At 44.9% G+C, this 27,729-nt stretch overlaps 1 protein-coding gene across 1 annotated transcript in view; it reads right to left on the minus strand.

Annotated features, from left to right (window-relative positions):
* Window positions 1-23,690: 23,690 nt before the first annotated feature.
* Window positions 23,691-27,729, minus strand: part of CEBPG (CCAAT enhancer binding protein gamma) — an 80,787-nt gene continuing 76,748 nt past the window's right edge. The window contains exon 2 of the mRNA XM_073586703.1: window positions 23,691-25,582. Within this exon, the coding sequence (XP_073442804.1) occupies window positions 25,133-25,546 (414 nt within the window). The 5' untranslated portion in view covers window positions 25,547-25,582 and the 3' untranslated portion in view covers window positions 23,691-25,132. The remainder of the gene's footprint in view (window positions 25,583-27,729) is intronic.

Here is a 27,729-nt window from a genome sequence, read left to right on the forward strand (position 1 = left end):
AGGGAATCCCACTGTTATATCAACGAAAGACTGATTCTAGGCCATCAGAAAGAACAACAACTCCATCACCATCATCAACCCTCTCTCAGTCCGCCCTGTCCACCGCTACTTCCACCATATGCAGCTCTCAAGTCCAGCTCACCCTCCCAGACACTATGAGTAGGTCAAGAAAGTACTCAGTCTCTCATCCGCGTACACTGGGTTTGAACGCCCACATTGCCAAACTAATCTCGTTTGAGATGATGCCCTTTCGGTTGGTGGAAAGCGCAGCTTTCCGCGAACTCATGGCCTATGCAGTACCACGCTATGACCTGCCCAGTCGCCACTTCTTCTCTCGCAAAGCCATCCCAGCCCTCCACCATCATGTGAAAGACCGCATTGTCCATGCACTCAAGCAGTCAGTGAGCGGAAAGGTGCACCTCACAACTGATGCATGGTCCAGTCGGCATGGCCAGGGCCGTTACGTGTCCATCACTGTGCACTGGGTTAATGTGGTGGATGCAGGGTCCACAGGGGACAGCGGTGGTGGGACAGTGCTGCCTAGCCCACGGTATAGGAAACAGTTGGCAGTAGGCGTTCGACCCTCCTCCTCCAGAAGCGAAAGCTCGTCCACAGAGCGCAGTCGTACGAGCACTCCATCTGCAGCTGCCACTGTTGCACACGATGTGTCCCCCTATCGAGCAGCTAGTGGAAAGCGTCAGCAGGCTGTGTTGCAGATGATGTGTTTGGGCAACAGACACACCGCCGAGGTACTGGCCGAGTACTTGAAGCGACAAACTGAGTCATGGCTGGGCAGTGTACATCTTGAGGCAGGCAAGGTAGTTAGTGATAACGGCCGTAAGTTTGTGGCAGCCATAGCCCTTTCAAAACTCAGCCACATACCTTGCTTGGCTCACACCTTGAACCTGGTGGTGCAGTGCTTCCTCAAAAATTATCCGGAGTTAACAGCCCTGCTCCAGAAGGTGCGAAGACTGTGCGCGCACATCCGCCGGTCGCCTGTACACTCCGTTCGTATGCAGAAGCTGCAGCGATTGCTCCACCTTCCCAACCACCGCCTCATTATCGACATTGCAACAAGGTGGAACTCCACCCTGCACATGGTGGAGCGGCTGTGCGAGCAGAGGCAGGCCATAATGCATTTGTGGGAGGATACACGGCCAGGCACTTTGAGAGCAGACATGGAGTTGACAGGTGTGCAGTGGTCGAAGCTGAAAGACCTCTGTAAAGTCCTTCAGTGTTTTGAGGAATGCACACGGCTGGTAAGCGCAGACGACGCCATCCTAAGCATGAGCATCCCACTTATGCGTCTGCTCATGCAAACTTTGACGCACCTTAAGGAGCAGGCATCTGCAGCCAATGTTGATGAGGAGGATGAGGAGGAGGGAATCCTTGATGACATTCAGCCATTGTCTGCTCAGGGACCTCTCCTGGACGAGGTGGAGGAAGAAGAGGAGGAGGAGGATGATGATGGGGATGATTACTTAGGGGAGGAGGATGCATCTCGTGGGGCAAGTGAAAATGTTGGCGTGGCAAGGTCTGGTACAGGGTTTGTGCATGACTGGAGGGATGTGGATTTGCCAGAAAGTGCTCCTCCAACCAGCACTCGCAGTGCATCATTGACACCGGGAACATTGGCCCACATGTCAGATTATGCCTTGCAGATCCTAAAAAGGGACCCCCGCATTGCCAAAATGATGAACGATGACGACTACTGGTTGGCCAGCATCCTGGATCCACGCTATAAAGGCAAATTACAAAACATCATGCCACAGGAGAACCTTGACCTAATATTGGCTAATAAACAAGCAACTCTGGTAAATCGGTTGCTTGAGGCATTCCCAGCACACAGCAGCGGTGATGGTTCTCACACGAGCCGTACGGGCCGGGGGCAGCTTGGCAGAGGTGTTCGTGGTGCACACAGCAGAAGTGGCGTTGGAGACAGGGGTTTCATGACAATGTTGTGGACTGATTTTTCAAATACCGCTCACACAACTGGTAATACTGCATCGATGGAAAGTGACAGGAGACAGCAGTTGTCAACTATGGTTACAAACTACTTTTCCTCCCATATCGATGTTCTCCCACACAGGTCATTCCCCTTTGACTATTGGGCCGCTAAACTAGACACCTGGCCTGAATTGGCCCAATATGCCTTACAGGAGCTCGCTTGCCCAGCTGCAAGTGTGCAATCGGAAAGAGTCTTCAGTGCAGCTGGATCAATCCTGACAGAAAAAAGGACCCGTCTGTCAACCCAAAATGTGGATGATCTAACCTTCATTAAAATGAACCATGCATGGGTTTCCAAGGATTTTGTCCCACCTTCCCCTGATGACACATAGGGTGACAGAAAAATGGCTTGCTTTGGTCCACCTCTTCCTGGGACTTCACCTATTTCGCCTTTTGCATCAGCTGAATGTCCAACATCAACATATGCCACTTTCTAAAACTCCCTAACTGTGCTGCCTCCCCCCCCATGGCCGGGGTCACCACCTAGCGCACGACACCGTGCGAGTGCCGTTGCCCTGGACAGGTGGGTAGGCCGACTCTTGGGCGCGGGCACTGGCACAGGGTCCCTCATAGTGCAATCAAGTGTCTCTGACGGTGGTGGTGCACACCCGCCGTCAGACACACCGCTGTACTATGAGGGGCCCAGTGCCAGTACCGACGCCCACGAGTGGGCCCCCCTTGCTTGGGCAGGGCCCCAGCGTTTGCAATCTTTACCTCTCCCTGCTCCTCCGCTGTGTAATCTGGGCCGTCAAATCCATACTGTGCCTGACACCGTCTGAGCCTGCCTCCTGATGTATAGACATATATTTTGAATGTGTACGCTATCCATACATGTTATCAGGGGATACGGTACCCTTTCTAACCTTTGTGCAATCACGTGCAATCCATACTGGGCCTAACACCGTCTGAGCCTGCCTCCTGATGTATAGACATATATTTTGAATGTGTACGCTATCCATACATGTTATCTGGGGATATGGTACCCTTTCTAACCTTTGTGCAATCACGTGCAATCCATACTGGGCCTAACACCGTCTGAGCCTGCCTTCTGATGTATAGACATATATTTTGAATGTGTACGCTATCCATACATGTTATCTGGGGATATGGTACCCTTTCTAACCTTTGTGCAATCACGTGCAATCCATACTGGGCCTAACACCGTCTGAGCCTGCCTCCTGATGTATAGACATATATTTTGAATGTGTACGCTATCCATACATGTTATCCAGGGATACGGTACCCTTTCTAACCTTTGTGCAATCACGTGCAATCCATACTGGGCCTAACACCGTCTGAGCCTGCCTCATGCTGTATAGACATATGTTTTGAATGTGTACGCTATCCATACATGTTATCCAGGGATACGGTACCCTTTCTAACCTTTGTGCAATCACGTGCAATCCATACTGGGCCTAACACCGTCTGAGCCTGCCTCATGCTGTATAGACATATATTTTGAATGTGTACGCTATCCATACATGTTATCCAGGGATACGGTACCCTTTCTAACCTTTGTGCAATCACGTGCAATCCATACTGGGCCTAACACCATCTGAGCCTGCCTCCTGAGACATATATTTTGAATGTGTACGCTATCCATACATGTTATCCAGGGATACGGTACCCTTTCTAACCTTTGTGCAATCACGTGCAATCCATACTGGGCCTAACACCGTCTGAGCCTGCCTCATGCTGTATAGACATATATTTTGAATGTGTACGCTATCCATACATGTTATCCAGGGATACGGTACCCTTTCTAACCTTTGTGCAATCACGTGCAATCCATACTGGGCCTAACACCGTCTGAGCCTGCCTCCTGAGACATATATTTTGAATGTGTACGCTATCCATACATGTTATCCAGGGATACGGTACCCTTTCTAACCTTTGTGCAATCATGTGCAATCCATACTGGGCCTAACACCGTCTGAGCCTGCCTCCTGAGACATATATTTTGAATGTGTACGCTATCCATACATGTTATCCAGGGATACGGTACCCTTTCTAACCTTTGTGCCATCACGTGCAATCCATACTGGGCGTGAGAACGGCTGGCGAGCTGTTAAGCAAGCTACAGCACCTGTCCAGACAAGTACAGGGATTCCCTAGCGAGGAGACTTATTTGATTGTTTTCAATGTTGGGACAGCAATTTTTGGGGAGCACTATACTCTGGAGAATGATAGATGGGGCCCACCATACACTGGAACATTCCAAAGGTGGACATCAGACACTGGAGCAGCATTTACAGGGCCCATTATACACTAGAGCATTAGAAATGGGGCCCATTATGTTTGGAGCATTATTTGGACCCATAAGACAGTGGAGCTTCATCCATGGGGACCAACATATACTGTAGCATTATGTGGAGCTCATCATATACTGTTTCAAACATTATATGTGACCAATGATTCTGTATGGAGAAATAGATGGGCCTCGTCATGAGATGTAAAAAGTGAGGTATTTTTCATTGTACTATACCGCTATTTATCTGCCGTATCGGAGCATGATGAGTTGTGGTATGTGTTAAAGGGGCGCTCTTTCGCCCAGGGCACATGAAAAGCTGCAGCCAGCCCTCCCCCCCCCACAACTTTAGCCAAATAACCCCCATTTTTCAGTGCGTAACTTGTATTATGAAGTTAATTAAGGTTGACAAGCTTAAGTAAGAAGAATTGATGCTTTTGGCATTCAAATGGGCACTGTAGGTGTGTTTCCTGTCCTCCTCTCACTGCCGACTTTTATTCCCCATTGACTTACATTGGGTTTCGTGTTTCGGGACGACCCCGACTTTTCCCTATAATCGGACGATCTTGCTCGACCCGACTTTTGGAAAAGTCGGGTTTCACGAAACGAATCGCGACCCTAAAAAACCAAAAGTCGCTCAACTCTATTTGCTACTATATATATGTGTAACTGAATTTTATACTATTAGGATTTGTACTGTGTTTTTAGTTTTTATGATACCTGATGAAGGATATACACTGTATCCAAAACGCGTTGTAACTCCTCTATTTTAACTTATCAAATAAAAAAATATGAAATATCATCTTTGGATGTGAGTCCTGGGAAGCGCTGCCATTCATGGGCTGGATGTGCTTTTCTTGATTTACTCATCCTGTGTGAACCTGAATCTGGCTCTTTCACTTGGATCCACCTAAGGCAAGCTGCAAACCCTGTCTATTGAAATGTATCCCAGAAGGATTTTTGCGGATACACAATCTAAAGCCATATTAGTCTTCTATCAGGTGAGTGCATAAAATTGTGCACCCTTTAAAGACTATAAAATTGTGTTTACGCACTTAGGGCGCCGCAATTTGTCTGTTCTCTCCCAAACAGGGTTTTTTTTGTATGTTCCAATATGTGTAAGGTTGCGGCCTGAATAGATCTGTGGAGCATATTAACCCAGTCCCATAGACCTGCTTAACCACTTCACGCCGCAGCCCTTTTTCATTTTTGTGTTTCTGTTTTTTGCTCCCCTTCTTCTCAGAGCCATAGCTTTTTTATTTTTCAGACAATATGGCCATATGAGGGCTTAATTTTTGCAGAATGAGTTGTACTTTTAAAATACACCATTGGATTTACAATGTTGCGTACTCAAAAATGGGAAAAAATTCCAAGTGCGGTGAAATTGCAAACAAAGTGCAATTGCGCAACAGTTTTTTAAAAATTTTTTTACCATGTTCAACAAATACTAAAACTGACCTGCCGTTATGATTCTCCAGGTCATTAAGAGTTTGTTGATACAAAACATGTATAGATAGTTTTGTAATTTAAATGGTGAAAAAAATCCAAAGTCTGTTAAAAAAATAAAATGAAATAAATTGCGTAATTTTCCAAGATCCGTAGAGTCTCCATTTTTTGTGATCTGGGGCTGGGTGAGGTTTTATGTTTTGTTTGCTGAGCTAACATTTTTGGTGTGGATACGATCTTTTGATCACGTGTTATTGCGGCGAGCAAAAAAAAAACCTTATTCTGGCTTTTTTTCTCTCTTTTTTTTTTTACATTATGCAGAGTTTACCAATCAGATTACTGTATATACTCGCCTATAAGCCGAGGCCCCTAATTTTGCCATGGAAAACTGGGTAAGCTTATTGACTTGAGTATAAGCCGCGTATGCATTGTCCCCTCATCCCTGTCCTGCTCTGTGTGGCTCTCCCCCCTTCCAGTATGCATGGCTCGGCTCCCCCGTCCCATCCTTTTATGTATGGCTCAGCTCCCTGTCCTCCCCCCATGCTCCCCCGTCCTCCTCAGTGCTCCCTGTCCTCCTCCATGCTCCTCAGTGTTCCCCATCCTCCTCCTTGCTCCTAAGTGCATCCCCATCCTCCTCAGTGCTCCCCCCGTCCTGCTCCGTGCTCCTCTGTGCTCCCCGGTCCTTCTCTGTGCTCCCCATCCTGCTTTGTGATTCCCACGTCCTCCTCTATACTCCCCCATCCTGCTCTGTGTTCCTCCGTGCTTCCCCATCCGCCTCCGTGCTTCCCCGTCCTCCTCCATGCTTCCCCCGTCCTCCTGTGCTTCCTTCATCCTCCTCTGTGCTTCCCCCGTGCTCCTCCGTGCTTCCCCCATTCTTCTCAGTCATACTCACCCTTCTGTGCAATCGCTGAATGTCCCCTGCATCCTCCATTGTCCCGACTTCCTGCATCTCTCCTGTGCTGAGTGGTCACATGGTACCACTCATTAAGGTCATGAATATGGACGCCACGCCTATGGGAGTGGAGACGCGTCCATATTCATGACCTTAATGAGAGGTACTATGTGACCACTCAATGCAGGAAGCTGCCAGCCTTGGGACAACAGGGGATCCAGGGGACGTTCAGCGATTGCACAGGAGGGTGAGTATGATGTCCCAGCCACCTGCTCCTGCCACTGCTCCCCTCCCCCGCTAGTTTCTGCACCATGACTCTCGTGTATAAGCCGAGGGGGCATTTCCAGCACTAAAAAATGTGCTGAAAATCTCGGCTTATACACGAGTATATACGGTAATTCTTTTTATAGCTTGAAAGATTGGGTGATATTGAATGCAGTGATACCATATAGAATTGTTTAATTTTGAATGGGTCGAATGGGGGGTGATTTGAACTATTATTTATTTTTATTTTTTTAAAATATTCTAAAAAACCTTTTTTTTTTTTTTTACTTTTTTCATGTTTCAATAGTCTCCATGGGAGACTACAAGCTACAGTTGTCCGATCGGCTCTGCTACATACAGGCGATGACCAGATCAACTGTGTGTAGCAGAAATGCTCACTTGCTATGAGCGATAACCATCAGGTGATGCTCATAGCAATCTGGCTATGACAACCATAAAGTTCTACTGGAGACGTCTGGTTGTCATGCTGAGCCATCGGTGACCTGCGTTCAAGTGACCGGGATTAGTGACGCGCTTCCGGCGCGATCACATTAATTGCCACCATCAGAGATTGACAGCGGCATATAACGGGTTAACAGCTGTGGGTGGATTGCGATTCCACCCATGGCTGTGGCAGGCACATGTTAGCTGTTCAAAACACCTGACATGTGCTGGAAAAGATGTGGAATCAGTACCAGAGCCCACATCAAAGGGAGTGACACGACATCCGACGTACAGTACATGTACAGTGCATTTCATGAAGGGTTAAAATGTACAGAATCTGGCCAATACCGCATCATCATTTTTTTTGCCAAAAGTTAGAAAATTTAAGGGAAGCGATGGTTTGATAAAGAGACACAAGTCTCATTTAGAAGCCTGGAAAAGCCAGGAATGGTCTTTAGCCAGAACCGTACAAATTAAAGGCCAATGAATATGCATGTCCTATCTAAGAAACAATTTTAGAAGAGACATATGCTGACAAGAGAAAACTGAACACTGCAATAGGACCAAAAAGTGGACGTGGTTGCTGAATGTTCATACTGAATGCGAAACTGCAGGTTGTGGACAAGAGGCATCAGCGCCTGTTTCCTGGACAGTAGATTGGGAAGGATGTAACACAGGGAAAGGGGCAGTGATTTTACCCTCAGACACAGCTTTTGTACCCAGGTGTTCTGCCTACCTACTGGGGTGCTGTGTATGTCAGCAGTATATGACGTGTGCTAACAGAGGTATGATATCAAATTTCCCTTTATAAACAGAAGGGTGGGTAAGATTTTCGAACTAGTAGCATATATATAGAGCATTTGTAATTACTCAAATTAATATTCTGTGTAAGACTGAAACCTGGGTGGAAAAGCACATGGCACATAAATGTAGAAGACCAGCATTAAACGGGAGTGGCATTAACAGGAGGTCACTATATATATCTTTTTGGGCTGAAAGTCCCGCACAAGTACAGCACTGCAGCCCAACAAACACAGGCCTAGAGGAGTGTCACGAAGTGACTGGCCCTGTGTGACACGACCCAACAATCAGTTGGTCACAAAACGGTAAAACAAAAACCATACCAAGGGAACACCGGGGAAACAATTACAACGGTGGGTCATGCGATAGGGAATGGGGAAATAGACATCTCCTGCACTCTCCTGAGGATGTGCCCTGCTCTTAGTAGCGTCCCTATACAGGTTCTTTTAACCTGTCGCGAGCAGGATACCTTAGCCCTCACTTGCCCTGCACCTATCCCTAACTAAGGAATTGGCAAGTGAAGACAGTGGTCCCACCACTGCACAAATACAACACAAGGTAAGGATGGATAGACAGACAGCAAAAAGGAACAGGGTAACAAAAATCACACTTAGCTTTCTCTGCTGCAATGCACCGCACAGCAGAGTAAGGCACCAGATAACAACATTCAGCTGAAGAACCTGTCACAATCCATTTCTGGATCTTTGTCAGTGTGGGCTTCTCATATATAAACTTTTTTCCTTTCAGGCCATCGGGGTTAATATTAGTTTTTGCCCCCGGTGGCCGCTGGTGTTACTACAAGTTTAGTGAGTCTGCTGGTGGGTTTTTCCCCCCAGTGGCCACTGGTGTAATTGCATGGCTGGTCTATCTGTTGAGGCAGGTGAAAACCACTCCCACATTCCTATATAAGGTCACCAGGTGCACCAGCTAACTGTTGGTGATATTATTCCTCTTTGGAGCCCAACCAAGCTGGAGTCAGGTGCAGGCTGTGTTGCAGTGGAGCTCCAGCTATTTCCTTGTTCTGGTGCCTACTCTGCTGTTCGGTGCTTAGCAGCAGATAAAGCTAAGTTTTGTTTTTCAGTTGATATAACCCGGTGGTGTCTATTTTATCTTTCCTTTGGTTTGTGGTGCAGTTCACTGTTTTACCTGTCTCACCTCCTGGGGAGGGGGTTGGGGGTTTAGCTCAGGGCTAAACATGAGATAGGGACAGATCGGGGACTTGGGCCTCACTACCATCAAGTGTACCCCCAAGTTAAGGAAAGTCAGGGCACCCCCCTAGCCTATGGGGCAGTTCAGGGGCCCTGGTTCCTTGCCTCCTGTTTACCTGCTACTGCCCAACAACCGTCCCATTTTGTCTGGTGAGCCATGGCCCAAATGCAAGCCTTTGCCCAACTGCTTGGCTCCCTCACTGATGAACTTATGGTGCTGCGGGGTGAGGTGGTGCAGCAGCTGCAGCAGTTAGTGAGGTTCTTGGCCTCGGCTCAGGTGCAGGCTCAGCCAGAACCCAAGATATCTCTCCCTGACAGGTTTTCTGTAGGGAGAGAAAAATTTCTTGTTTCAGGAGGCCTGAAAATTATATTTCCGGCTCCGCCCCCGTTCATCAGGGACTGAGGAACAGCATGTGGGGATAATTGTGTCCCTTCATAAGGGTGATCCCCGATACTGGGCCTTCTCCCTGCCGACCGATTCACCATCGTTACAGTCGGTGGACGGGTTTTTTGCAGCTCTGGCGCTGTTGTATGGAGATCCTGATGGCGTCTCCCTGGCAGAAACCAGACTCTGTAAGATCAAGCAGGGGGGATGGCCTGCTTAGGAGTACTGCTCAGAGTTCAGAAGGTGGGCCACTGACACACAGTGGAATGACCCTGCCCTTAGGAGTCATTTTGGGCAGGGTCTGTCCCCTAAGTTGCAGGATACGCTGGTGCAGTACGCCGCCCCCAGGTCGTTAGAGGCCTCCATGTCCCTTGCCATCTGGGTGGATAGACACCTCAGGGAGAGACATGCCCAATTGTGCCCCCTGTAGTCCTTGTTAGGGAAGAGGACACACCAGAGCAGACAAACAAACCCATGCAAGTGGGAGGAGTTAGTTCCCAAACGGTGTCGCCTGCGGTTCGTCGTGGTGTGTGAGCATGTTTTCACTGTGAGCAGACTGGTCATTTCATCGGGGTGTGCCCAGCGCGCGCCACATCATCTGTACCAGCTAAGAAGCCGTGTCCCCCTGGTCGTGTGGAGGGAGGCGACCAGGGAGTGTATATTTCCTCCATTTTTTCCCTCTTTGTACCCTGTCTGCGGAAGTGGTGCTTGGCGGGGAAACTGAGGGTCTATCGGTGCTTGTGGATTGTGGAGCAGGAGTCAATCTGGTGGATGCTCACTTTCTCCAGACCCGTGGCCTGAGATGTAGAATGCTAGCCAATCCCCTAAGAAACCAGGCCATTAACTCTGTCCCACTTAGCCAGGGAAGGTCGACCCAAGTCGTGGATAATATAAATCTGCGTATAGGGACTCATCATGAAGAGTCCCTGTCATGCTACGTCTTGGTAAGAATGCCATCACCTATCGATTTAGGCCTCCCATGGTTGAAAAGACACAACCCGGTAATAGATTGGCGGTCTAAGGAAGTAGTTGGCTGGGGTCAGTCGTGTGAGAGCTGCTGCCTGGGGGCTACTGTCTCTGCTGTCATTCTACAACCGTCTCCTTCTCCAGTGGGGTCAGCAGAGGTGCTGCCATGGAGTAGGGGCAAGTCTCAACCCTCACCATTAACCAAGTCTGAGAGGCAGAATCCTCGTAGGAGGAGGGTGGTGGTTCCCTCTCTGAATTGTGGGGGTGTGAGCGTTGTGACACAGGGGGACATGTTGTGAGTTCATTTTCCCCTTCACCGTCGATGTCTGATGAACTCCCTCTTCTGGTGAAGGAAGGTAGTGAGGCTGATTACCAAACACCTGATCTGGTAGATGATGACTGGGTAACAGGAACTGCTGACTGGATATAAGGCAGCCAACGTCCTTCTGAGTTGCTGGTGATTTCTCTGCTGGATTCTTGGAGACCAGTCTGATTCCTGCTTCCCAAAGATAAGTTTTTGCTCTGCTATTGAACTTATTAGTTTTGCTTAGTTTACCTTGTTTTTTGGAGTTCAGACATCCCCGGTTGGGGGTGTGCTGAGTTCCATTTTTGTCTCTGATCAGTTTGTCTCTTTGCTCTGTCTTCAGAATTTACCTGAGTGCTGATATAGTCATTTTGAAGTCCTAGCAACTTCAGGGCCTGTTTTTCCTATCAGACGGTTGGGACATTTTTTGGTAGGGTTTTTTGTGGATTGCAGACAGCAGCTTTTCTATCCTGTCCTTTTTAGTTAGCTTGGGCCCCATCGTTTGCTCAACCTATCTTTCTATCTGTGTTAGTGTTTTCATCTTGCTTCACCGTCATTATATGTTGGGGGCTGCCTATTGCTTTGGGGTCTGCTCTGGGGCAGTTTAGATTTCCCCTTTCTTTCTTTAGGCCTATTTAGTTCTCCGGCTGTGATCGAGGGGTCTAGGGCATCGTAGGAACCCCCCACGGCTACTGTTAGTTGTTGTGGATAGGATCAGGGGTCTGCAATCCGATAGCTACCAACCTCTCCGGTTTTCTGAACTTAGCTTGTATTTTTGTTTTTTCCTCCTTCGGTGACTCATTCAAAACAGAATCACCAGCCATACCGCAGATCCTAGGGTACTCAATAGCAGGAAAGAATTGTAAAAGAAAAAAAAAGAGTTTGTCAGAATATTTTTTTTGTATATATTTTTTCCTCTATGTCTCTGAGGCCGCAGGGGGAATTTTTTTTCTTTCTCAATGGAGATGAAGCAATTGTCTGATCGTGTGGAGCATCTCACTGCAGAAGTACGGGAATTTTTGCCTATCTTGCTCATTCATATGCTGCTGAACCAAAGATCCCTACTCCTGATGTGTTTTTTGGGGATCGGTCTACATTTTTGAATTTTAAGAATAATTGTAAATTATTTTTTGCCTTGAAGCCTAACTCGTCGGGGAGCTCCACGCAGCAGGTTAAAATTGTCATCTCTTTGCTGCGCGGCGATCCTCAGGATTGGGCGTTTTCTTTGAAACCTGATGATCCTATTCTTACTAATGTGAACGCATTTTTTCAAGCCTTGGGGTTGTTGTATGATAAACCTAATGCTATTGATCAGGCTGAAAAGGCCCTGTTGGCATTGAGCCAGGGTCAGGATTCTGCAGAGTTGTATTGTCAAAAATTCCGAAAGTGGGCGGTCCTTACTACCTGTAATGATGGTGCCTTGGCAGCTCTCTTTCGGAAGGGTTTGTCAGAAGCCGTAAAAGATACTATGGTGGGATTTCCTGTTCCCTCTGGTCTTGACAATTCTATGTCATTAGCCATTCAGGTTGATCGGCGTTTGCGTGAACGCAAAACCGCACGAGAGGTGTAGCCACCTGTTGAACAAATATCTGAACCTATGCAATGTGATAGAGTTTTGTCTGGGGCGCAGCGTCAGGAGTTCAGAAGGCGTAATAAGCTGTGGTTCTTCTGTGGTGATGCCTCTCATATAATTTCTGTCTGCCCTAAACGAGAGAAACGTTTTGCACACACATTTGCTGTGGGTGGTGTTCAACCTAAGTTTCTTCTGGCAATTAATCTGATCTGCTCCCTGTGCACATTTTCCGCTAAGGCTTTTGTGGATTTGGGAGCAGCTCTGAACCTGAAGGACTTGGATTTTGCTAAACGTTGTGGATTTCCTATGACACCTCTGCGGACGCCTATCCCTTTGAGGGGTATTGATGCTACTCCTTTGGCGAAGAATAAACCTCAGTTTTGTACCCAGGTGGTAATGCGGGTTGCCCCAGACCATCAAGAGAATTGCAGATTTTTGGTGTTGCATAATTTGCATGATACCATTGTTCTGGGGTTTCCCTGGTTGCAAATCCATAATCCAGTTTTGGATTGGAAATCTGTGGTGAGTTGGGGTTGTCGGTGTGCCCTTAGTGATGCTCCTGTTTTCTCAACCACTCCCCAGTCGCATGATGTTCCTGACTATTTGGCTGATTTTTATGATGTATTTAGTGAGAATGAGTCTGCGTCTTTGCCTCCTCACAGGAGTTATGACTGTGCAATTGAGCTGAGCCCTGGGTGTAAATTTCCCAAGGGTTGACTTTTCAATTTATCTGTACCCGAGCATGAGGCTATGCGATCCTATATTAAGGAGTCGTTGGAGAAGGGTCATATTAGACCATCCTCTTCACCCTTAGGTGCTGGGGTTTTTTTCGTGGCTAAGAAAGATGGGTCATTAAGGCCTTGTATTGACTATCGTTCCCTCAACAAAATTACTGTTAAATATCAGTATCCGTTACCCCTGATTTCTGATCTATTCTCCAGAGTTAAAGGTGCTTGCTGGTTTACAAAGCTTGACCTCAGGGGGGGTATAATCTTATTCGCATTAAGCATGGGGATGAATGGAAGACGGCGTTTAATACTCCGGAGGGACATTTTGAGTACCTGGTGATGCCTTTTGGGCTCACTAATGCCCCTTCTGTCTTCCAGTGCTTCATGAATGATATTTTCCGAGACTTGGTGGATAAATTTTTGATCATCTATCTGGATGATATTTTGATCTTTTCCAAGGATTGGGACTCTCATGTGGAACATGTTCGGACTGTGTTCCGGATTTTGAGGGAGAATTCCCTGTATGTCAAGGGATCGAAATGCCTTTTTGGTGTACAGAGGATTTCATTTTTGGGATTTATTTTGTCTCCGTCAACTATTGAAATGGACCCGGTCAAGGTACAGGCCATTTATGATTGGGTTCAGCCCACTTCTTTGAAGGCCCTCCAGAAGTTTTTGGGTTTTGCTAATTTTTATCGTAAATTTATAGCTAATTTTTCTGGTATTGCCAAACCATTGACTGATTTGACTAAGAAGGGTGCTGATGTGCTGAATTGGTCTCCGGAGGCTGTTTCTTTCAGGAGCTGAAGCGAAGGTTCACTTCTGCTCCGGTTTTGCGGCAACCTGATGTCTCACTCCCATTTCAGGCAGAGGTGGACGCTTCTGAGATTGGTGCAGGAGCTGTTTTGTCCCAAAAGGATCCTGTAACATCTAAAATGAATCCCTGTGCTTTCTTTTCCCGAAAGTTCTCCCCATCCGAACGTAACTATGATGTGGGGAATCGGGAACTGTTAGCCATGAAATGGGCATTTGAGGAGTGGAGACATTGGTTGGAGGGAGCTAAACATCAAGTCGTGGTCCTTACTGACCACAAGAATTTGATTTACCTGGAGTCGGCCAAATGCTTGAATCCTAGACAGGCTAGGTGGGCCTTGTTTTTCACACATTTTGATTTTGTGGTCTCTTTTCTTCCGGGCACTAAGAATGTCAAGGCAGACGCCCTCTCTAGGAGTTTCTTTGCTGATTCTCCTGTTGTGACCAAGCCTGCTACCATCTTAGGTGAGGGGGTAGTTCTTTCTGCCATCTCCTCGCCTGATTTGAGACGTGCTCTGGAAGAGTTTCAGGAGGACAAACCTGAGCGTTGTCCCATTGGAAAATTGTATGTTCCTGACCAGTGGAGGAAGAGAGTGATGTCTGAAGTTCATTGCTCTGCATTGGCTGGTCATCCAGGTATTTTTGGTACTAGAGATTTGGTGAGTCGGTCTTTTTGGTGGCCCATCTTGTCTCGTGATGTCAGGAATTTTGTGCAGTCCTGTGGGACTTGCTCTCGGTCTAAACCTTGTTCTCGCTCTAGTGGGTTGTTAATGCCTTTGCCGGTGCCCAGGAGGCCATGGACCCATATTCCAATGGATTTTATCTCTGATATGCCTGTCTCTCAGAGAATGACTGTTATTTGGGTGATTTGTGATAGATTCTCTAAGATGGTCCATCTTGTACCACTCCCTAAGTTGCCATCTTCCTCAGAGTTGGTGCCCTTGTTTTTGCAACAGGTGGTTCGCTTGCACAGGATTCCTGAGAACATTGTATCTGACAGAGGAGTTCAGTTTGTGTCTAGATTTTGGAGGACTTTCTGTTCCAAGCTGGGAATTCAGTTGTCCTTCTCCTCTGCGTTTCACCCTCAGACCAATGGGCAGACGGAGAGAACAAACCAGACTTTGGAGTCGTATTTGAGATGTTTTATTTCTGCCTATCAGGATGATTGGGTTTCATTTTTGCCCTTGGCCGAATTTGCTTTAAATAATAGAGCTAGTTCTGCCACTTTGATGTCACCTTTTTTTTGTAACTTTGGGTTTCATCCTCGATTCTCTTCAAGGCAGGTGGAGCCTTCTGCCTACCCAGGTGTTGACACTGTGGTGGAGAGAATGCACCAGATCAGGGACCAAGTGGTGGATAAGTTGTCTCTCTCCCAGGAAAAGGCCCAGCGGTTTTCCAACCGGCATAGGACCATTGGTCCCCAGTTTAAGGTGGGTGATATGGTTTGGTTGTCATCAAAGAATATCGCTATGAAGGTGGCTTCTCCAAAGTTTAAGCCTAGATTTATTGGACCTTACAAGATTTTGGAGATTCTTAATCCAGCCTCTTTTCGATTGGCTCTTCCTGTTACATTTAAGATCCATAACGTGTTTCATAAGTCTTTGTTGAAGAGGTTTGTTGAGCCAGTAGTTCCTGTGGTGGCACCTCCTGACCCGGTATTGGTTGAAGGTAATGTGGAATATGAGGTTGAGAAGATACTGGATTCTCGCCTGGCTAGACGGAGACTCCAGTATTTGGTTAAATGGAAGGGTTATGGCCAGGAGGATAATTCTTGGGTCCCTGCATCCGATATACTGGCCGAAAGATTGGTTCGTGCCTTTCATCTGGCCTATCCTGAGATCGCCCTGGTGGCGTGGATGAGGGTTCGGTGACCCCTCCTCAAGGGGAAGGTACTGTTGTGAGTTCATTTTCCCCTTCACCGTCGATGTCTGATGATCTCCCTCTTCTGGTGAAGGAAGGTAGTGAGGCTGATTACCAAACACCTGATCTGGTAGATGATGACTGGGTAACAGGAACTGCTGACTGGATATAAGGCAGCCGACGTCCTTCTGAGTCGCTGGTGATTTCTCTGCTGGATTCTTGGAGACCAGTCTGATTCCTGCTTCCCAAAGATAAGTTTTTGCTCTGCTATTGAACTTATTAGTTTTGTTTTGTTTACCTTGTTTTTTGGAGTTCAGACATCCCCGGTCGGGGGTGTGCTGAGTTCCATTTTTGTCTCTGATCAGTTTGTCTCTTTGCTCTGTCTTCAGAATTTACCTGAGTGCTGATATAGTCATTTTGAAGTCCTAGCGACTTCAGGGCCTGTTTTTCCTGTCAGACGGTTGGGACATTTTTTGGTAGGGTTTTTTGCGGATTGCAGACAGCAGCTTTTCTATCCTGTCCTTTTTAGTTAGCTTGGGCCTCATCGTTTGCTCAACCTATCTTTCTATCTGTGTTAGTGTTTTCATCTTGCTTCACCGTCATTATATGTTGGGGGCTGCCTATTGCTTTGGGGTCTGCTCTGGGGCAGTTTAGATTTCCCCTTTCTTTCTTTAGGCCTATTTAGTTCTCCGGCTGTGATCGAGGGGTCTAGGGCATCGTAGGAACCCCCCACGGCTACTGTTAGTTGTTGTGGATAGGATCAGGGGTCTGCAATCCGATAGCTACCAACCTCTCCGGTTTTCTGGACTTAGTTTGTATTTTTGTTTTTTCCTCCTTCGGTGACTCATTCATAACAGGGACGCCTCTGTAGTCAGTTTCGTGAATAGTTCACCATCTTGTGGCAAACGTGTGTTTGGCAATAAACGTTCAGGTCCGGACCTGTGTGTGAATGAGTACGTATGGGTGTTCTCCAAAAACATCCAGTGGAAGTGTGCTGCTGGGGTCTGGAGTTGTCGGGTGATCGGGCCATATCGGGTGTCGGCCATTTTTGGCCTAGGGACTTACCAGCTGGAGTTAGCCCCGGTAATGCCCATACACAACTCATTCCCCAGTTCGGTGCTCTGGAGATTTGTGGCGCCTCCGGAGCATACGTTGCCACCTCCATCAGTCCACGTTTGCCATGACCCTGAGAGTCAGGTGGTTGCTGAGGTGAACTCTGGTGGATCTAGGTGTCCTCAATGTAGGTGGTTTTCTGGTGAGGTGCAGTGTTGAGGGTCCAGGGGCCGCTCATTATAAGGGGGGTACTGTCACAATCCATTTCTGGATCTGTGTTAAGAACTGGTCACCAAGGAGGATGGCAGGAATAGGCTAGGCCACCAGGAAACCAGAAAGGTTGGTAACTTAGCAGATTGTGCAATTTCTCCTGAGTATGCTGATACCCCATATGTTGGGGTAAACCACTGTTTGGGCACACGTCAGGGCTTGGAAGGGAGGGAGCACCGTTTGACTTTTTGAGCGCAAAATTGGCTGGAATCAATGGTGGCGCCATGTTGCATTTGGAGACCCCCTGATGTGCCTAAACAGTGGAAACCCCTCAATTCTAACTCCGTCCCTAACCCCAACACACCCCTAACCCTATTTCCAACCCTAACCATAACCCTAACCACAAGCCTAACCCTAATCCCAACCCTAACCATAACCCTAACCCCAACACACCCCTAATCCCAACTCTAAACATAACCCTAACCACAAGCCTAACCCTAATTCCAACCCTAACCCTATTTCCAACCCTAACACTAATTCTAACCCAAATTTTAACCCTAATTCTAATAGAAAAATAAAAATATTTTATTTATTTTATTATTTGTCCCTACCTATGTGGCTGATAAGGGGGGGTGATTTACTATTTTTTATTTGATCACTGTGATAGGATCTATCACAGTGATCAAAATGAATGAATGGCATATGCCGTTTGGCTGATCCGACGGGCGCACTGTGCAAGCGCCTGCCATTTTGGAAGATGGCGGCGCCCATGATCCGGGACAGCGGGACACCGGGAGCAACAGCAGAACTTGGAGGGTACCGGGGAAGGGGAGGGGGGTGATCGGAAGGCAGGGGGGAGCAGAGGGAAGGGGAGGGGGAGCAGATGATGACGGCGGCTTTCACTTTCACTTTCAACAGCCAATCAGTGCGATCGTAGCCACGGGGAGGCGAAGCCACCCCCCTGGGGTGAAGCACAAAGCCTCCTGCATCTGCGGGCCAGGTGACCTTTCAGTGACCCCGGTCACCCGACCCGCAGAAGGGTGATTTATACCATGACGCCTACGTAGGCATCATTGTTGGTGTTGGCAAAGATTTCATGATGCCTATGTAGGCGTTATGGGTTGGGAAGGGGATAATGCATCCTATTATTTTATTTAACTTTGCAGGAGCTGCCTGACACTGGCCACTAAATGTGAGTTTGTCATCCACCCATACACCCAGGTTTTTTTCAGTAACAGTTTTGCCTAGTGTTTTACAATTAGGCACATAATTATACATCTTATTTCCTCTGCCCAAGTGCATGACCTTACAATTATCCCCATTAAAGCTAATTTGCCATTTATCAGCCCAAGATTCTATTTACAAAAATCCTCCTGTAACATAAAATTGTCCTCCTCTGTATTGATTACCCTGCAGAGTTTAGTGTCATCTGCAAATAATGAAATTCTACTCTCTGTGCCCCCTACAAGGTCATTAATATATATGATAAAAAGAAGCAGGCCCAATACTGACGCCTGTGGTACCCCACTGTTTACTGTGACCCAGTCTGAGTGTGTTCCATTAATAACCACCCTTTGCTTCCTATCCCTGAGCCAGCTCTTAACCCACTTACACATATTGTCCGCTATCCCCATTGTTCTCATTTCATGTATCAACCTTTTGTGTGGCACCACATCGAAAGTTTTTGAAAAGTCCATATACAACACGTCCACTGCGTTCCCTTGGTCCAGTCTGGAAATTACCTCTTCATAGAAGCTTATCAAATTAGTCTGACAGGAACGGTCCCTCATAAATCCATGTTGATATTGGGTTATGAGGTTATTCTTCTTCAGTACTCCAGTATAGTATCTCTTAGAAAACCCTCCAGGATTTTACCCACAGTAGAGGTTAAGCTCACTGGCCTATTATTTCCAAGTTCAGTTTTTGTACCATTTTTGAATATTAGCACCACATTTGCTATATGCCAGTCCTGTGGTACAGACCCTGTTATTATGGAATCTTTAAAGATTAAAATAATGGTCTATCTATGACTGTACTTAATTCCTGCAGTACTCGGGGGTGTATCCCATCCAGACCCGGGGATTTGTCAACTTTAGTGATTTTAAGATGCTGACATACTTCCTGCTGGGTTAAGCAGGTGACATTTAATGGAGATTTTTTGTTATCACTGATCATGTTATCAGTCATGGGATTTTCTTGTGTAAATTAATTTTAAAATAAGTCACTTAGCATATTGACTTTTTCCTCATCCTCATCCACCATTTCACCCAGACTAATTTTAAGGGGGCCAACACTATGATTTTTTAGTTTTTTACTATTTATGTAGTTAAAGAATATTTTGGGATTATTTTTACTTTCTCTGGCAATGAGTCTCTGTCTCAATCTTTGCTGTCTTGATTTGCTTTTTACTGAATATATTTAATTTTCTGTATTTATTTAATGCCTCATCACTACCTACTTGCTTTAATTCTCTAAATGCTTTATTTTTGTCACTTATTGTGCCCCTTACAGCTCTTTTTAGCCATAGTGGTTTCCTCCTATTTGTAGCATGTTTATTCCCATACGATATATATTGTGCACAGGTCCTATTCAGGATGCTAATAAACATCTTCCATTTTATTTGTGTACCTTTATTTTTCAAGATATCATTCCAGTTTATTGCACTAAGATAATCTCTCAGCCATTGGAAATTTGTCTACCTTAAGTTTAGGGTCCTTGTAACCCCTCTACTACACATCTTATTAAAGGATACATGATACAGGAAAGATATACAATGCTCAAAAAAATAATGGGAACACTCAAATAACACACCCTAGATCTGAATGAATGAAATATTCTCATTGAATACTTTGTTCTGTACAAAGTTGAATGTGCTGACAACAAAATCACACAAACATCATCAATGGAAATCAAATTTATTAACCAATGGAGGCCTGGATTTGGAGTCACACACAAAATTAAAGTGGAATGTAATGTCCTTAAAACAAGTCAGAATAAGGCTCAGTATTGCATGTGGCCACATGCCTGTATGACCTTCCTACTGTACAACGCCTGGGCATGCTCCTGATGAGGCGGCGGATGGTCTCCTGAGGGATCTCCTCCCAGACCTGGACTAAAGTATCCGCCAACTCCTGGACAGTCTGTGGTGCAATGTGATGTTGGTGGATGGAGCGAGACATGATGTCCCAGATGTGCTCAATCGGATTCAGGTCTGGAGAACGGTCGGGCCAGTCCATAGCTTCAATTACTTCATCTTGCAGGAACAGCTGACACACTTCAGCCACACAAGGTCTGGCATTGTCCTGCATTAGGAGGAACCGAGGGCCAACCACACCAGCATATGGTCTCACAAGGGGTCTGAGGATCTCATCTCGGCACCTAATGGCAGTCAGGCTACCTCTGGCAAGGACATGGAGGGCTGTGCGGCCCTCCAAAGAAATGCCACCCCACACCATTACTGACCCACTGCCAAACTGGTCATGCTGAAGGATGTTGCATGCAGCAGATCGCTCTCCACAGCGTCTCCAGACTCTGTCACGTCTGTCATATGTGCTCAATGTGAACTTGCTTTCATCTGTGAAGAGCACAGGGCGCCAGTGGCGAATTAGCCAATCCTGGTGTTCTGTGGCAAATGCCAAGCATCCTGAACGGTGTTGGGCTGTGAGCACAACCCCCATCTGTGGACGTCGGACACTCAGACCATCCTCATGGAGTCGGTTTCTAACCGTTTGTGCAGACACATGCACATTTGTGGCCTGCTGGAGGTCATTTAGCAGGGCTCTGGCAGTGCTCCTCCTGTTCCTCCTTGCACAAAGGCTGAGGTAGCGGTCCTGCTGCTGGGTTGTTGCCCTCCTATGGCCCCCTCCACGTCTCCTGGTGTACTGGCCTGCCTCAGTGAGGACTCTCAATTCTAAATATTTTTTTTACAGGGTACATGAAAACTTATTATTTTGTGATCACTATTACCCAAGTGACCCCCATCCCTTATATTTCATATACAAACACATGGGCCATGCACACAGTGAACAAGTCTGTAGGACAGTGTTCACACCACCAAAAGACTGAACCATAGAAAAGCACAGTAAAACAAATGTATAAAAATAGTCTGTTGAGAAGAAGAAACCATAAATAGCAAGTGGTAGTAAAAAGATGATAAAAAACAGGGTATTTAGTTGATGTTTTTTGAAAAAAATGTATACTAAGCTGCACTACCAAACATCAAGGTAACCCATATCAGAGCAGTCCCTAACTAATGTATTTAAAAACCTGGTCATGGGTATAGTACCTATATGAGCAGGATTCAGACAGGTAATGTCCGATGTGGACACGCTTGACATTTGGTAGAGCGGCTTAGTATACATTTTTTGCAAAAAATGTATCAACCAAATACCCTGTTTTTTATCATCTTTTTACTAGCACTTGCTGTTTACTGTTACTTCTTCACAACAGAGTATTTTTATACGTTTGTTTTACTGTACTTTTCTATGTTCCTTATATTTCATATGCGGTCTAGCCTGTTGGTTAATATTAGATCTAGTAATGCCCCTTCTTGTTGGGTCCTGAGCCAGTTGTGAAAGATAACTGTCTCTCATAGTTGTCAAAAACCTATTACCTTTTGCTGGAACTGCAGGTTTCTGTTCCCCAATTTATTTCAGGGTAGTTGAAGTCCCCCATATTAATGACTTCTCCTTGAGTCGCTGCTTCATATATTTGCTGTACGAGGATATTCTCCGTTCTATTCGAGGATATTCTCTGTTGCTTCCATTATTTTTGGAGACTTAAGGGGGTTTTACACATAGCAATATCGCTAGCAATATCGCTAAAACGTCACTGATTTTGTGACGTTATAGCGATATTGCTAGTGATATCGCTATGTGTGATACTTACCTCCGACCGGCTCCCCCGCTGGTTATCGCTGATCGCGCGAGATTGGGCGGCTCCATTTCTCGTCGTCTGCTTCCTGCTGGGCTTCCTGCTGTGTGAGACGAGCGACGCTGGACGCGGGCGGGAGGACGTCAGGATCGCTGTGTGTGAAAGATGAGTATCGTGCGCTGCGTCGCTGCTGCATCGCTGTGAGATCTTTCTGTGTGAAAGCTCACTAGCGATCATTTAGCGATGCACCAGCGATCCTGACCGGGTCGGATCGCTGGTACATCGCTAAATGTAAAAGGGCCTTTATAACAAACCCCTATCAGTAATTATTTTCTCCTCCTCCCCTTATATCCACCCACAGGGACTCTACATTTTCATTAGATTCACATATATTATCACGCAGGATGGGTTTTAAGGATGATTTTACATATAAACACACACCCACCTCGGTTATTTGTATGGTCATTTCTGAACAGACTACATCCCTGTAAATTAACAGCCCAGTCATGGCTCTTGTCCAGCCATGTCTTCTGAGACATGGCTGGATGAGAGCCATGACTGGGCTGTTAGAATTACTTAATTAATTGATTAATTAAATTAGAATTAATTTTGTTGGAACATAATTATGACATGGCGGGGATATCTGTATCCCCACCATGTCATAATTATGCTCCAACAAAATTAATTTTAAGTTCTCCATTTTGTTGGTGGCATTAGTATACATGCACTTTATGTATCTCTCTGTACCTCTATTCTTTCTTAAAATAATAACTGTTTTAGCCCCACCCCCCATGTCACCCCCAATTTCTTTATTTGTGCCCAGGTCACTATCTGTACTATCATACCCTCCTATAAAATGAATAGGTAGGCAGCACACTGTTCGACGATCCCTGTCTTTGTGACAGATTGCCCTATCTGTTCCCCTAATAATTGAGTCCCCCACTACCTGAACCTGTCTGGCCTGCCCTGCTCCCCTATTTCCCCCTTACTGGAGCAGACACTCCCCTGACTTTCAGAGGACATGCGTTGTTGCAGCAGTGCTACCCCTGTACTGACACCCCCCATTTTGTCCCTTGAAAAAACAGTCATAATAATTTTTTTTGTCGATGTAGCTGTATGAGGATTTTTCTTTCTTTGGATAAGTTCTACTTGTCAGCGGCAGGATTTGGTTGTATATATCTTACCAAACTTTTATTAAAATTTTTTTCAATGTCTCACTATACCAAAGTTAATAAAACATCACATCTATTTTTTGATGTTTGAACATTTCTCTTATTCACGTGCCACACAAATAAGGTGTTACCGTTATTTCGTGAGTTCGAACTAATATGGCGATGGCCATTAAACTCATCTTTAGTATAAGAAATACATTAGAAAAAAAAATTGCTTTTGCATCACCATATTCTGAGAGTGATACGTTTTTCAATATTCTGTGAAAGTAGCTGTATAAGGTCTCATTTATTTGCCTGACAGATGAAGATGCAGCATTCAGCGGTGCCATTTTCTAATGCATAGGAATTTGTGATCACTTTTTACTACACTTTATTTGGAGGTGGCATGTATATAAGCTGAATAGTAAACAGTGTAAGAAAAAAACAACTAAAAAAAAATCTGTATTGTTTTGAGCGCCATAGTAACTTTATTCTGGCGGTTGATACGATAATGACAATACCCAATTTATGTAGATTTTGGTTTTACGACTTTTACACACACACAAAAAAAGTTATTTTGTCTTAAAATTCTTTTTTTTGAGGAGGGGTGGGTGTTCCCTATAATCTGAGAAATCCGAGAACCAGAAAATAATTTTGTTTCCATAGACATAGAGCTGCTGTTTTGAATGGTGCCATTTTTTGATACAAACAACTTTTTGATCATTTAATTTCATTTTTTTGTGATGCTGGATGAGGAAAATCCAGAAATTACAGTATATTTTTTTCTTACAGCGTGAATTGTACAGGAAAATATATATTTTTATAGTACGGGTCAGTATGATTACATTGCTATCCAATTTATATAATTTGTTTTACATTTTACTACTTTTTTGTGGTTTTTTTGTATCATTTTCTGAGATCAATAACTTTTACTTGTTTAGTTTAGAGCCAGATGAGGGCTTATATTTTTTGCGCAATAACCTGTAGTTTCTACTGTTATCCTTTTGCTATACCGTATGTACAATTTTTTAGCCAGTAATTTTTTTTGTGTTTTTTCTTTCCAGTGTTCACCATGTGGGATAAATTATGTCTGTGATGTAGTACATGTCATTACTTATGCGGCAATAACAAATGTGACATTTTTAAGTTATGTTTATTTTTTCCAGATTTGAACAATTTTTACATTATTTATCTGCCCTTAAGGGTATTTTAACATGTGATTTAAAAATACGAATTAAGGTAGTATTAATACACAGCACTATTGAGCTGTAGTGTACTTTGGTGGGCATTAGACTATCATACCAGTGCTTGACTAATGATTAACATACCAGGCCTTGCCTCCAGTGGGATCGGATTGTCTGTACTGTCAAGTATGGCAAACCCGAAGGCATTTGTCAAGCCTCCTATTGCCATAGCAACCCATTGATACTCGCTACCTTGCTGCAGAGGTTCCAATGGGATGACAGAGAGAATGTTTTAAATCTGTCAACCTCCTTGTTTGGTTATCATTATCGAAAACACAATATGGGAGATTAAACAGGTAGGATTTCAGAGAACGCTGATCATAGCAGTTACAGTAGGAGTCGAGATGTGCATATCAATTGGCTCCTGCAGTTGATTGCACCACATATCATCTCTGTTGGAGTGATCAGCATGAAGTACATATCTGTCATGGAGCACAAAATGATAAGGTCATGATGACACATCATATAGTGCTAAAAAAATTAACAGGGTTTTTAAAACCTCGGAACTCCCAGTGCTATTCACATAAAATGTTTACAAAGATGAAGCAGAACAAATAGTTCCAGCACTTCTTGGAATATATATCCATGAACAATTGTCAAGCTTTATCTCTGTCCAAACGTCTATTCTGAAGTCTGCCACCAATTAAAATAATGTAGTACATGTTATGGTGTTGCTTGGTCCGGCCCTGCTACAGAAGTCTCTGTTGGTACACTTTCTGCTAAGTTGTGTGCATGCTCTAGGAAAAGGTCCTTCAGCACACTTAACTCTTTCGTCAATAGCTTAATTTTGGCTTCTAGCCTTTCGTTCTCCTCTTTTAGCTGATTGACCCGTTGCAGTGTATCTTGGGCTTTTTGCTTGCTTTTTAATCTACTTTTCTTTACAGCCATGTTGTTGCGCTCCCTGCGTAGACGGTACTCCTCGCTACCACGGTCCATCCGCTGTGCTTTCTTGTTTTTACTTGCAGGAGTAGCTTTACCACCACCTTCTGGGTCTAGTGGCACAAGCTGAGGAGTTGATGGGCTACTCAGGTGAGAATTACTTAACCCATCATCTGAAGAAGATGGAGATATATCCATTTTCAACAGTTGTAAATGCCAAAAAAGCTGGAAAACCTGCAGTTAAATGACAGAATTTTAAATTAGTTATATTTCATTCTATTAAACAGAATACATTCAAAAGGAACCTGTTAGTTTAATCATACTGCACAAAAAACAGGCAGCATGAATTAGAAACAGATTACTGCAGCAAAGTATAGGTTTCTATTAAATACTGCAGCATTTTAGAGAAAATATACTAGACAGGAAACTTGTCACATATTATATAGCCATTAAGCTCCAGATTTAGGGTTAATAGTGTTAAAGCGGCACCAGGGAGAAATTGAATTTTATTCCTCCCAGGAGCCAGCTTTCAGTCATTATTCTTCCCAGGAGCCAGCTTTCAGTCATAAAGCCATTCTGGCTCAGCAATAGTAACCCTTGAGTAGAAGCTGTTAACACATTTAGGCACTTGACTGACAGCCAGCTCTGCAGTGCTTTATCATGCCACCGATCACAGTGCCGTGACGGTAGACAGACTGGAAAACCTGTATGACTGAAAGCTGGCGGCTACTATGAGGAGCCAAGCTAATTTTGCCTTCATTATGGTTGCCGGGCACTTTTCTAATGCTATTAACCTGCAGATTAAGCCTATGTCTGCAGGTTAATAGCATTAACTAACATGAGATGTTTCCTTTAAAGTGATGGCTGGAGACGTGGAGTTTAGGATGATTAGTTACAGAGGTATGATCCCACTTGCTTTTTCTTTTCCCCCTTAGCTAGACTGAAAGGTATCGCCTAGTGCCCACACATAGGGAAATACCTGTTAACCCAGCAATGAGGAGACATGCCTCAGTGACTAATAACATACCTCAGTGACTAATAATTTCAGTAAAACAAACACTGACTAGATGAGAAAGCATAAACCTCATGCACATAATAGTAGTTAATTCAATATCAATCTTGACTGGATCTCATCAAAAATTCATATATAAAAATCACATTGGAGCATGATGATCATCAAAAATAAAGGGTATGGTGGTTATAGAGAAAAAAAAGCATAATTAACCCCTTCATGACAGCCAATACGTATATTTACTGACCTGAGATATAAGGGAATATCATCCCCATACAGGTGGCAATCCAGCAGCTGTCGGCTATCCACTATATCTGACAACTTGCTATATCATAAATGATCGGTGTTGGCACAATCCATATCTGTTTAACCCCTTAGTTGCTGCTGTCAAAAGTGACTACATCAAATAAATGGTTAATAGATTGCGGGGGCTTCCGCTTTAATCTAATTGACACACTGAGATCATGATTGTGTGGTCCTGATGTATGCCATAGCAGTTCATGGCCAAATAGCGGCCTTAAGGCCCCATCACACATAGCGATCTCGCTAGTTTTGTGACATAACAGCGATCTCACCAGCGAGATCGCTGTGTGTGACAGCGATCAGCGACCGCCCCCCCTGACGGTATCGCTGATCGCTCTGGGAAACCTCTGGACTTTTCTTTGGTCGCTGGTCTCCCACTGGCCAGCACGCATCGCTGCGTGTGACAGGCGGGAGACCAGCGATCTGCTGGTAACTAACGTACACATCGGGTATCCAAGGGACGGGCGTCCCTTAGATACCCGATGTGTACGTTAGTTACCAGCGCGCTGAAAATCACCTGAAGGGTTAATAAACTACCTGACAGCAGTTTTCAATATGTCAGGGGGTGCAGTTTTTAAAATGGTATCATGTTTGAGGTTTTCCAATATATAGCACCTCTAAAGTCACTTCAAACCTGGATAGATCCCTCAAAAAAATAAATTTTCTAAATTTCCTTGAAAAAATGAAAAATTATTGCTACATTTTTAAACCTCCTAAAAGGCTAATAAAATAAATTAGTGTTTTAAAAATGGTGCTGATGTAAAGCAGACATGTGGGAAATGTTATTTATTAATGTTTTTCTGTGATGTGACAATCTGGATTAAAGGGATAATCATTCAAAGTTTGAAAATTGCAATTTTTTTTACATTTTTGTCAAGTTTCTGATATTTTTTATAAATAAACACAAAATATATCAATCTAAATTTACCATTAGCATAAATTATATTGTGCCAGGAAAAAACAGTCTCAAAATCACTGGGATTTGTTGAAGCATTCCAGAGTTATCACCACATAAAGTGACACTGGTCAGAATTTAAAAAATTGGTTATGTCACTAAGGGGTTAAA

The sequence above is a fragment of the Dendrobates tinctorius genome, unplaced genomic scaffold, assembly GCF_039654945.1.
Source record: "Dendrobates tinctorius isolate UK_male_01 unplaced genomic scaffold, ASM3965494v1 ptg000094l, whole genome shotgun sequence".
Taxonomy (NCBI): domain Eukaryota; kingdom Metazoa; phylum Chordata; class Amphibia; order Anura; family Dendrobatidae; genus Dendrobates; species Dendrobates tinctorius.